Genomic DNA, 12,135 nt, shown 5'->3' on the forward strand with positions numbered 1-12,135 from the left:
CAGCCTGTGTGGGTGTTGGCGCTCAGTCCCTCCCGGGCTGGTGAAGCCTTGGGAAAGTTTTGCAGTGTCTCAGCCAGTCAGTGAGCTGGGACTTCTATACTGGGCTGTGCATGGCCCTTCCCCCCCCCACTGCTCTCCTTCGATCACATACCAGAACAGGAGCTGTAAGTGTACACAGAGACACAAACACTGGAGGCAGCAAGTGCTGAGTTCTAGCACTGACCCCACACCCTGCTCCTCTGAGGATCATCAGAGCAGCAGCCCACTGCCCTCACACACCGGCCACCTCTGTGCATGGGAGATCCCAGCCACTGCAGTGAGTGAGAGCATCTATAGTGAGCCCATCCATAGGGATTGCATTTATAGGAAATATATATATCGTAAGTAAATCTAGAAGAAATACATCTTTGCAGAGTACCTTTAAAGAGTGCATCTACTGGGAGCATATATAGAGGGGAAAGCATCTATAGGGGGTACAACTATATGGAGCAAATCTATATGAAATATGTCCCTATATGGAATATGTCCCAGAGTAAATAGATGTGTGTTTGCCACATTACTGCCTTGCCCTCGGTGAAAAGAATCCCAGTTTCGGCCCTGCCCCCTTTGACTACCAGAAAGGTTAAGGGGTATGTCTAAAGAATAGGATCTCAAATTTAATGTCAGTTGTATTGACCAGCAATATTCACATTGATGCAACACTACTTGTTAACTAAGTAGGCTTTATCATCATGAAAGCAACGTAGGATTATGCGTAGGGCAGTTCGGTATTGACAATGGAATATGGCTTTGTTGATTGTCAGCTATAAATGTGGCACTGGTCACCCACTGTGTCAATATTTATTGTGACTGGTTCTGATGACTGCTTTTACCTAATGTTTCCCGCTCACACTGAACCTGATGCTGAGGCGCATGCAAAAGTGCTCTCAACAGGTTGTCCCTCTGCGAGGTTATGCAAATGAACTACGGAATCCTTCCCTTGTGTACATCCATGCGGCCAAATGTGCCAGGATAGTGCAGACAGTAATTACCCTGTAGCAAAGCGACCCAAAAGTAAATATAAAGTATTATTATTATAATTTTTTATTATTACAATTTTTTTAATGACAGCCCTTAAAAATATATGTGCAGGCTTCATCTTCCCTAAATAGTATAAATCGTTCTTTATTTCTGTAAAATAAGTGTTCAGTGCTGTGTTCTAAACCACTGCTCTAGCGGTTTTACTGCTTTTGTATAAATGGGTGTTTTTTAAGTTTTGACATTGACACAGTCATCATCATCATCATCATCATCATCAGTAAGCAGCTTATAGCAGGATTGTATCATCTGCAAGTCAGAAAGTCAGACATCTATTATTATTGTTACAATTCACAACTATACCGCCAAACCTTACTGTACTCTGACTGTGTCTGCACACCCACTGCCCATGTCCGCACACCTATTCCAGCCACAGTCCTGGCTTGTCAGATGACACATGGGCGTAAATCCAAAATGCATTTTAAAAAACCTGTGCCCGTACCTAAATAAAAATGCAAGTTATTAAATAAGGCCCATGTTGACCACAATCTGTGCTTATCAATTCATTGTGAGCTTGTATTCCATCCTATAGAAAATGGACCTGGTGCTGGTGCCACAGAAAGCTCATGGGAACTTCTATGAAGGGGATTGCTACCTGCTGCTCTCCGTAAGTGCCTCAGTAATAAGGACAATCTGTCTATAAAACTTGGCCTTTGGTTGTGCTTATAGCAGAAATGCATTAAACAGGATTCTGAAAGGCAATGGAAAGTAAAAGCGATATAATCTATATAAACATAGCAAATGAATAGGATGTCAATATGAACAACAGGCGAGTCTCAAGGTAAGCAAATAGAAAATGCTGCCAGCAAGGCTCTTACCCAGGGCACGGCATCCCATACAAGGCGAGGAGGAAACTTAATCCTGCATGCTGTTTGTATTCTGCTTATTCAGCATTAATGATGATGAATAATAAGTCCTGCAATGTAAAACTTACAAGTTCAAATTTATTTTTGTCCTTTAACTCTCAGACGAGAAAATCAGGCAATTCCTTGTTTTATGACATCCACTACTGGATTGGAAAAGACTCCTCCCAGGATGAGCAGGGCTCAGCAGCAATCTATACCATCCAGTTGGATGATTTTCTAGGCGGCAGCCCAATACAGCATCGGGAGGTCCAAGGGCACGAGTCAGAGTCCTTCAAGGGGTACTTCAAGCAAGGAATCATGTGAGTATTGCCAGGACTGACCTCAACCTTTCAGACCCAATGGTGGTAGAGCCTTGTGCAAGTGGGCAGCCTGCACATCTCACTCAGACGGTCAGCCAGGATCTGTGCTGCAGTGCCGGCCAGAGCGTCTATCAGATGATCCAGACAGGCACCCTGCATTCACTGCAGCGCCCGGAGCGTCCTGAGGACGCAATGTCTCCCAAGCCGCAGCAGCTTAGGGGACATTGCACAAGAAGTAGAAAGGATCGAGCATATGCGCAGTCCACTCACCATCGTGTTTGTATACAAATCTGAATCAAGCCCTAAGTGCTTCATATGCATTTCTATATATGGTGCAGCTAAAAAAACTTGCACAAGACAAATGTTCTCCGAGAGAGGCCAAGATTTCTTGTTTGTTAGAAATCTCAGGGTAAATTTACTGTCGGTCATGGTTCCCACATTCCTGCACTCTCAGACAGACAATCAGCGCTTTCCCAGGGCTGGTTGTCCTTGGGGAGGGGTGACCCCATTTTTTCTTATTTGTTTTTCTTTCTTTCTTTACACACATATATATATATATATATATATATATATATATATATATATATATATAATTTTTTTATATTTTAATGTGTGGGGGGGGGGGGTTGTCTCTACTTTTCTAGGGATTCAAGCCATTGAATGATCAGTGTAGAGCTGGTGGACGGTATAGCAGGGCGGCCCCACACTGTGTGTATTTTTATTTACTTTCTCTGGGTTTTTTTTTTTACCATTGAATTAATGTAATAGTGATCTGTGCAGTGCTTCACTCAAACTCGTGTGCAGTGCTTCACCTAAACTAGTGTAGATCTATTGTTTGGGTGGGTTTTCTGTTGTTTCACGGTCAGTTTTGAAGCTGACCATTAGTGAATCTATAGCTCCTATACTTCTCTACTTTAAAAAAAAATTTTCTAGTAGGTGTGATGTTCTAAATAGTTCTGAAGTCAGGTTTTAGCTTTTTTTGCCATCAGTTTTGACTTCACTAAATACTCGGTCTGCTAAACTGATGGTAAAATTACCAAAATCCCAAACTCGGCCTTTAGTAAATTTACTCCCTGGAGTGGACATATACATTTATCTTCAACATAGAAAAGATACTGAAATCTATAGGAACTTATTAGTTTGAAATCACTGCTAAATCTATTTCTTACTCTGTTCCTAAAGTGCTCTTTTGACTTTCCAGTATTTGCCTAGTCACTTTACTCCCATGATTGCCTACATGTCTACTTGTGTCATCTATTCTAGTGTGTCCCTTTGTCATATTCTTTATCTGTGTCCCTTTTTATGTGTATCATGCATATTTGTCCCTCTGACCTTTATTGTTTTTGTTCTATGCATTATTTTCCCATCTTCATGTCTCACTTGCTTTCCTGGGCCTTGTGTTTGTTTCCTATGATACAGTGTGTTTCCTGTACTCATTCGTGTGTCCTTTGCCTTTTCTGTGTCTTCCATATCTCTCTATATGTGCGTTGTCATAGTGGGACATACAACCCAACTATCCGTATTTCATCAGGGCAGTTTCTGTTCAAGTGATATGTCATCCGGTTGTTACAATCTGTAATAAGAACAGCTTAGTAGATCATGGTCAGGTTAGTTATGTGAGCTCCAGTCAGGCTCCTGGTAACCAGTCAGCTGTGCAGACTAGGTCTCATTGTACTGGACTTCATTCTGACTCCTGAGCTGCTGCAGCTGGAGTTAAGGGGGGTACTCACGGAGCGATAATCTAAGCAATCTGACTAGATTTTAAGCATGATCGCTCCGTGTGTACCCCCCACAGCGATAGCGATGCGCAGCAGGCCAATCTAGCAGGTCGCTCATTTCACCCGTTGTGCTGAGCGGCGGGAGAGAGGTGTGCTGAGCGGTTCGCTCAGCACACATCTCTCCCGCATCTGCCCGTGAATACGGGCCTTTAGAATATTGCATGGTTCTCTGATGGCTACTGATTGGATAATTCAGCCTTTTAGGGAGTCTCCTTGGACACTCTATTGTGGGTTGTAATCAGTCTGATGCTGTCTTATCCTGATGCATACATGGATTCCTGCTCTGAGCTACTCAAAGTTCATCTGCTTGTATCAATTGGAAAGCCTGTAACCTGCTTATATTGCTCTATGGTGAAGCTAACCTGGACTCTGTGAAAGATTTACTAAGTATCTTGCTATACGGCTAATGATTTGTACCTATTGAAAAAAACTATGTGGCATTTCATATTAGTGCAATTAATCTTGTAAATTCTGAATTCTCTACTCAATAGCTTGCTGCTGTGCAAATTACTTGTGCTGTTCATGAAATCCAGTAGCTGTGTAATATAATTGTGATATTGGAAAGAAGTATGCAGTAGTTCTCTACAAGGCATTTACTTATGAAAGCAGAAATTATGTTACTTCTTATCAATTCTCTTTTGTGGAAAACAGTTTTTATTTGAGAAAATTGTCCAATAAAACATTTATTGAATAAACTTGTGCTATTTGAAAGAACTGTGCAACATTTCTATACAAGGCATTTACCTGCATGCAAAAAAATCTATTACTTCTCATCAATTATCTAATATGGAAAAGACTTGTATTATTTGAGAGAATTATCCAGTCACACATTTATTAGTGCTACTTGGAAAAGAGCATACTCTTCAGTGATGATTGCCTGTGCTATACTGAAGATCTGCCAAAATATTTCTGTAAATCGTTTTAGTAGTTTCTGAGGTGCCCTGTTTCCTTTAAATATATGTGTCCATGATCTTGAGCTTACACTACTAAGAGTTGAAGTCCTGGCGGCCACCAGGTACCAATGAACGATTGTAGCGCCAGGAAATTGGGCTGTTATAGGAAAAGCATTCGGGAAGTAGGTTCTGTAGGCTCAAGGTCATGGTAGGTACTCATAACCACAGGGAGTCACCACGATTGTCCCGACTTGCTGGACATTAAGAGATATGGCCTCACTCAATGAGGTGCACAGGTGCTTCACGTGCCAGAGGCAGTTGTCTCTGGTGTATGTGGTAATAAAAAAAATGGCTTTAGGGAAAGATATGGCTGCTGGGCACAACTTAGTGCTTCAGAGGTGCTGGACATATCAATGGTATATGACCAACTGTGGACGGTATCAGTTCCTGAGAATGCTGTCATGCTGCCGCCACAGGCCAAGTCCATACATTACATTTTTCTGTCAGATTTGTTTGGGTGGTGGGTTGGGGGTACAGGGTGGAAATATTCTGTATACGGTATATTTTTTACAAATAACTCTCATACTCTGTAGACAACAGTAATGTAGTGAAGCGCATAATTAATACAAAAGTCAACAATGAACTGCGGTAACAAGTTACGGACATAATGTGCCCACGTTAGGAAAAAATATATGAGCCATATACACATATAGTTGTTGTAAATTGTTTCCTACCGTGGAAAGAAATATCATTCAGTCTTGCCCCAGTGTTAGCTTTCATTACCTCTTTTCTAGTTACAAGAAGGGGGGAGTTGCATCTGGCATGAGACATGTGGACACCAACACATATGATGTGAAGAGACTACTACATGTCAAGGGAAAAAGGAATGTCACAGCCACTGAGGTAATTCCTAGCACCTACAAATGGCTCCAATGACAAATCAGCTGCACAGCCTCAGGTTCCAGCACTTCCGTTACTAGAATACTAAGGAAGCTGAGGGCCATCTAAGACAGATATAATATGTAACTTAACTGAGACTCCCATGGTGGGCTTTAATCAAGTGCGCACATCATACTTGCACAACAGTACATTTAAATGCAGCACTGATGTTGTTGGATGCCATTGGCACATAGATGGTGAACCTGGGCCACTTTACTTTGAACAAATGGATCTGCAATAAGTAAGTTCTCATAACGAAATAAAGTTCCACACAAGCACAAGGTCAAATGAACTAAAGTCCTTCAGGATTGTCACATGGATAACCTAGTTTCTGTAGTGCTTCCTGTAATAGTGCTATACAAAGACAAAATAAGTAGTGCTCTAGTCACCCCAAACAAAAGCAAAACAATTTTAGGGACTCTTTAGCATACAGACAAACAACAGCAAGTCAGAGTTTGGATAGCTGGCAATGGTGCAGGGTTGTCCGAATGCATAACCAGACAGACAAACAACCAGACCAATAAATCGACCTTTTAGTAAATATATCCCTACATGTATCCTTTGGACGTATACATTTTGACTGCATATTTATCTTCATCAGCGATCGCTGATATGTTTATGTGCAGCACTAATTATTAGCTAACTATTAAGGAGGCTCTAATTGTCAGCAATATTTTTGAAAGCATGGAGAGAGATCAAGTGAAGAGAGAGATAGGGGGGTCTATTCATAAAGCAGCGAAACCCCTGTTTTGCGGAAAAGTTTCTGACTTCTCCCGCAGGACCCCTACTCCCTGCCTTCTTCCTGCACTCTCCACCCCCTTCTCTGACTTTGGCCAATCAGAGGTGCCCAAGGAGAAGGAGGCAGAGAACAAGTTCTGCCTGCCCCTCCCCCTACGCCCTGTGAGATCGGGACACGGTTGGTTTTAAATTGGAGTGGGAGAAGGGACCTTCTGATGTCACTAGGGGAGGAGATACGTCACCAGGGGGAGGAGCTACGGCTTCGTTCGCTACCTGATTACTAAAGGTAATAGTTTGTGGCGTGGATACTGGATAGTAGAGGAACTATCCCGCTGGCCTAGCTCCTCCCCCTTGTGTCGTGGCTCCTCCCCCTGGTGTAAAAGGTCCCTTAGGCCACTTGAATCTAGCATCAACCATCGTGACACTGATGGTGGCCCTGGCATGTGCGTGCACGTTAATTCTTAACTGATCTCTCTACAACCAAAATGGTGAATGTATCTATTGCAGCTTTCACATCGCAAAACCTGTTTTTGAAACGGTTCTTTAAACGGTTCTTAAAACGGGTCTGAGCAGTTAAACCCCCTTCACATTGCATGATGTAACCAGTATATTACCATTTCATTACCGTTTTGGTACCTTTCACACTGAACCCGTTTCACCCATACAAAACAGTGGTTGTCATTTTAAATGTTTATTTCCTGCTTCTGCCTGGTGAGATCACACATGGAGACAGCCTATCACATTCTGGGGCTTGCAAATACCGTTTCAGACCCTTTCACACTGCACAATTAAACGGGTCTGAAACGGGTAGGACCCTGCTTTTTTACAGTTTCAAAATACCGGTATTTTGTAAACGGTAAATTGAAGGTGACCCTTTCACATCGCAGCTCGAACCGTTTAGGAAGCCAGTAAAAACGGCAAATTACCGGGTACAAGCTGCAGTGTGAAAGGGGTATAATATTTTGCCTAATCTGCTTTATCTCTCTGCATATTGTCTACAGCTGTCCATCATCCATATCATTGCATCTGCTGTACTTACAGGTGGAGTTAAGCTGGAGCAGTTTTAACCTAGGTGATGTGTTTCTACTGGACCTCGGCAGAATTATCATTCAGTGGAACGGACCTGACAGCAACAAAGCAGAGAGAATGAAGGTATAAACATTGCTGCTGAAATTGGCCCTATTTCATCTGATCAGCTTCGTCAGGCTGAACCTCTGTCTTCATGTACAGTGTGGATTATGTGATAAAACTGCCTCTCTGTGGTACCATTAGGGTAGCAACAATGCTAATCTAGAAACCTAATTCTGCAATCATCTTTACTTATAAATTATAATAACTAACTATACAGCTAAATATGCTTTATATATGCTAAACTATACTGCTATCCACTGTATAATAGCCAACTAGTGTATAGCAATATCTTTCTATACACTAAACTAATCTGCCTAACGTGCTAAATGACATCACCACCTTAATCTGCAGTTATAGCTAACCAACCCAATGAGCTCAACTAAACCACCATTTTCAGCTGTACATAAGTAACCACCCTAATCAGCTACACTAACCTTCATCTGTATCTACTTTAGTACTACAGGTTGAGTATCCCATATCCAAATATTCCGAAATACAGAATTTTTTGAGTGAGAGTGAGATAGTGAAACCTTTGTTTTCTGATGGCTCAATGTATACAAACTTTGTTTAATACACAAAGTTATTAAAAATATTGGCTAAAATGACCTTCAGGCTGTGTGTATAAGGTGTATATGAATCATAAATGCATTCTGTGCTTAGACTTAGGTCCCATCGCCACGATACTGTATCTCATTATGGAATGCAATTATTCCAAAACACGGAAAAATCCAATATCCAAAATACTTCTGGTCCCAAGCATTTTGGATATGGGATACTCTACCTGTACTAGTACTACTGTTATTATAACCAACCTTTCTCATACGTCCCAGAGGATGCTGGGGACACTTCAAGAACCATGGGGTATAGACGGGATCCGCAGGAGACATGGGCACTTTAAGACTTTGAAGGGGTGTGAACTGGCTCCTCCCTCTATGCCCCTCCTCCAGACTCCAGTTTTAGAATTGTGCCCAGGGAGCCTGTTCACACACAGGGGAGCTCTACTGAGTTTCTCTGAAAAGACTTTGTTAGGTTTACTTTTTTATTTTCAGGGAGACTGCTGGCAACAGTCTCCCTGCATCGTGGGACTTAGGGGAGAGAAGTCAGACCTACTTCTAATGAGTTTAAAGGCTCTGCTTCTTGGCTACAGGACACCATTAGCTCCTGAGGGTTTGGAACACTAGGTACGCCTAGGGGTTCACTCCCAGAGCCCACCGTCACCCCCCTTGCAGAGCCAGAAGTCAGAAGACAGGTGAGTAGAAGAAGATAGAAGACTTCAGTGACGGCTTTCTGAGGTACCGCACAGCGATCGCGCTGAGCGCCATGCTCCCACACACACAGAGGCACTATAGGGTGCAGGGCGCGCAGGGGGGGGGGGGCGCCCTGGGCAGCATAAAATCCTTATTTTCAGGCTGGCAAAAGTGGTATATAGTGCCTGGGCACAAAATCCGAACCCCCGCCAGTATATTATATTAAGAAAATAGCGGGGCTGAAGTGCGCCATTAGGGGGGGCGGGGCTTAGCCCTCACAGCTCTCATCAGCTGGGATTGAGCGCTGGGTTGTGAGCCGACAAACTCCCTCTGTGTTTCTCTGACAGGCTTTACTGTGGGTCTGTCCCCTATTTGCCCAGTGTGTCTGTGGGTGTCGGTACACGTGTGTCGGCATGTCTGAGGCTGAGTGCTCTTCCCAGGAGGAGACTGTGGTAGGGACAGAAATGGCTGTGGGAGTGACCCTGTCGGCACCGCCGACTCCTGATTGGGCAAATGTGTTAAATGCCTTGAATGCTAGTGTGGCTCTTATTAATAAGAGATTGGATAAGTCTGAATCTCAGAACTAGGCATGGAAGAAATCTGTGAAGGATGTGTTATCACAGGTCCAGACCCCCTTGGGGTCACATAAACGTTCATTTGCTCAGTTGGCAGACACAGTGTCGACTATAGTGATGCCAGATTAGACCCAAAATTGGCAAAGAACATTCAGTACATGATTGTGGCAATAAAAGACGTGTTACATATCACTGAGGACCCTGCTGTTCCTGATACAAGGGTCTGTATGTTTAAGGGAAAGAAACCTGAGGTAACGTTTACTCCCTCTCATGAACTGAATACCTTTTTTGAAAAAATGTGGGAAATCCTGACAAAAAATTTCTGATTCCCAAAAGGATTCAGATGGTGTATCCGTTCCCCTCGGGGATAGATATAAGTGGGAATCATCCCCCATTGTGGACAAGGCCCTATCACGGTTGTCTAAAAAGGTGGCTTTACCATCTCCTGACACGGCAGCCCTTAAGGATCCTGCGGATCTTAGACAGGAGAAATACGTTAAAATTAATTTACGTCGCCACAGGTACGCTGCTCAGACCAACCATTGCATCGGCGTGGGTGAGTACTGCTATTGAAAAGTGGGCAGATAACTTGTCATCTGATATAGATACCCTAGATAGGGATAGCATCCTGGTAACTCTGGGTTATATCAGGGATGCTGCGGCCTACCTAAAGGAGGCGGCAAGAGATATTGGCATTTTGGGATCAAGAGCCAATGCCTTGGCAATTTCAGCTAGACGAGCATTGTGGATTCATCAATGGAATGCTGATGCTGACTCTAAGAAAGCTATGGAGTCTCTCCCATATAAAGGTAGTGTCTTGTTTGGTGAGGGTCTCACTGATTTGGTATCTACTGCTACCGCGGATAAGTCGTCATTTTTGCCTTATGTTCCTCCACAACAAAAGAAAACTCACCACTTTCAGATACAGTCCTTTCGGCCAAATAAATACAAAAAAGGCCGAGGTTATTCCTTCTTTGCCAATAGAGGAAGGGGAAAAGGTAAAAGATCTCCGGCCGTGGCAGGTTCCCAGGAGCAGAAGTCCTACCCGGCATCTGCCAAATCGACTGCATGACGCTGGGGCTTCTCTGCGGGAGTCCGCACCGGTGAGGGCACGTCTCAAGCTCTTCAGTCAATTCTAGGCTTGTTCGGCCCTGGAACCATGGGTTTTAGAAATAGCGTCCCAGGGGTACTAACTGGAGTTTCAAGACGTTCCCCCTCACCGATTTTTCAAATCGGCCTTACCAGTTTCTCTTCCGGACAGGAAGGTTGTATGCGATGCAATACAGAAGTTGTGTCTAAATCAAGTCATTATCAGGGTTCCCCCATCACAACAGGGAGAAGGCTTTTATTCAAGCCTGTTTGTGGTCCCGAAACTGGACGGCTCAGTCAGACCAATTCTGAACCTAAAGTCCCTCAATCTTTACCTAAGAAAATTCAAATTCAAGATGGAATATCTCCGAGCAGTGATTTCCAGTCTGGAGGAAGGGGATTTCATGGTGTCGGTCGACATAAAGATGCCTACTTACATGTCCCCATATATCCTCCGCATCAGGCTTACCTGAGGTTTGCTATTCAGGATTGTCATTACCAATTTCAGACGTTGCTGTTTGGTCTGTCCACGGCTCCGAGTATTTTCACCAAGGTAATGGCGGAAAGGATGGTTCTCCTTCGCAAACAAGGAGTCACAATTATCCCTTACTTGGACGATCTCCTGATAAAGGCGAGATCCAAAGACAAGCTGGAGCAGGACATTGCGCTCTCCCTGACAGTTCTGCAGCAACATGGTTGGCTCCTAAACTTGCCGAAGTCACAGTTGAATCCGACGAAACGGCTGTCGTTTTTGGGAATGATTCTGGACACGAAATTACAGAGAGTTTTTCTTCCAGAAGAGAAGGCTCTGTAAATTCAGGGTTTGGTCAAACAAATTCTGAAACCAGCGAGAGTATCAGTCCATCAATGCACTCGATTGCTGGGGAAGATGGTGGCGGCCTACGAGGCCATTCAATTTGGCAGATTCCATGCAGAGTATTTCAGTGGGACCTATTGGACAAGTGGTCCGGATCCCATCTGCACATGCACCGGAAAATAATCCTGTCCTCAAAGACCAGAATCTCACTCCTGTGGTGGCTGCACAGCTCTCACCTCCTAGAGGGATGCAGGTTCGGGATCCAGGACTGGATCCTAGTAACCACGGATGCGAGTCTCCGAGGCTGGGGAACAGTCACACACGGGGAAACCTTCCAGGGAAAATGGTCAAGCCAGGAAGTTTGTTTACACATAAACGTTCTAGAGTTAAGGGCCATTTACAACTGTCTTCTTTAAGCGGAACATCTTCTTCGCAACCTGCCCGTCCTAATGCAGTCGGACAACATAACAGCAGTAGCGCACATAAACCGCCAGGGCGGAACGAAGAGCAGGGCGGCATACAAGCGCTCTGTCAGCAATCTTCATTCCAGGAGTGGACAACTGGGAAGCAGACTTCCTCAGCAGACACGATATCCATCCAGGAGAGTGGGGTCTTCATAAAGAGGTCTTCACAGAAGTGACAAGTCTTTGGGGAATTCCTCAAATAGACATAATGGCGTCTCGCCT

The 12,135-nt window shown here is 43.9% G+C and overlaps 1 protein-coding gene across 2 annotated transcripts in view; it reads left to right on the forward strand.

Moving 5' to 3' along the window:
* The window catches only part of AVIL (advillin), a 176,611-nt gene that overhangs the window by 43,103 nt on the left and 121,373 nt on the right, over positions 1-12,135 (forward strand). For both annotated transcript variants that reach the window (XM_063952298.1, XM_063952297.1), the window contains exons 3-6: positions 1,610-1,684; positions 2,046-2,242; positions 5,708-5,816; positions 7,632-7,742. In XM_063952298.1, coding sequence (XP_063808368.1) covers positions 1,610-1,684; positions 2,046-2,242; positions 5,708-5,816; positions 7,632-7,742 — 492 coding nt within the window. The remainder of the gene's footprint in view (positions 1-1,609; positions 1,685-2,045; positions 2,243-5,707; positions 5,817-7,631; positions 7,743-12,135) is intronic.

This window comes from Pseudophryne corroboree, chromosome 2 (assembly GCF_028390025.1).
Source record: "Pseudophryne corroboree isolate aPseCor3 chromosome 2, aPseCor3.hap2, whole genome shotgun sequence".
Classification (NCBI taxonomy): Eukaryota; Metazoa; Chordata; class Amphibia; order Anura; family Myobatrachidae; genus Pseudophryne; species Pseudophryne corroboree.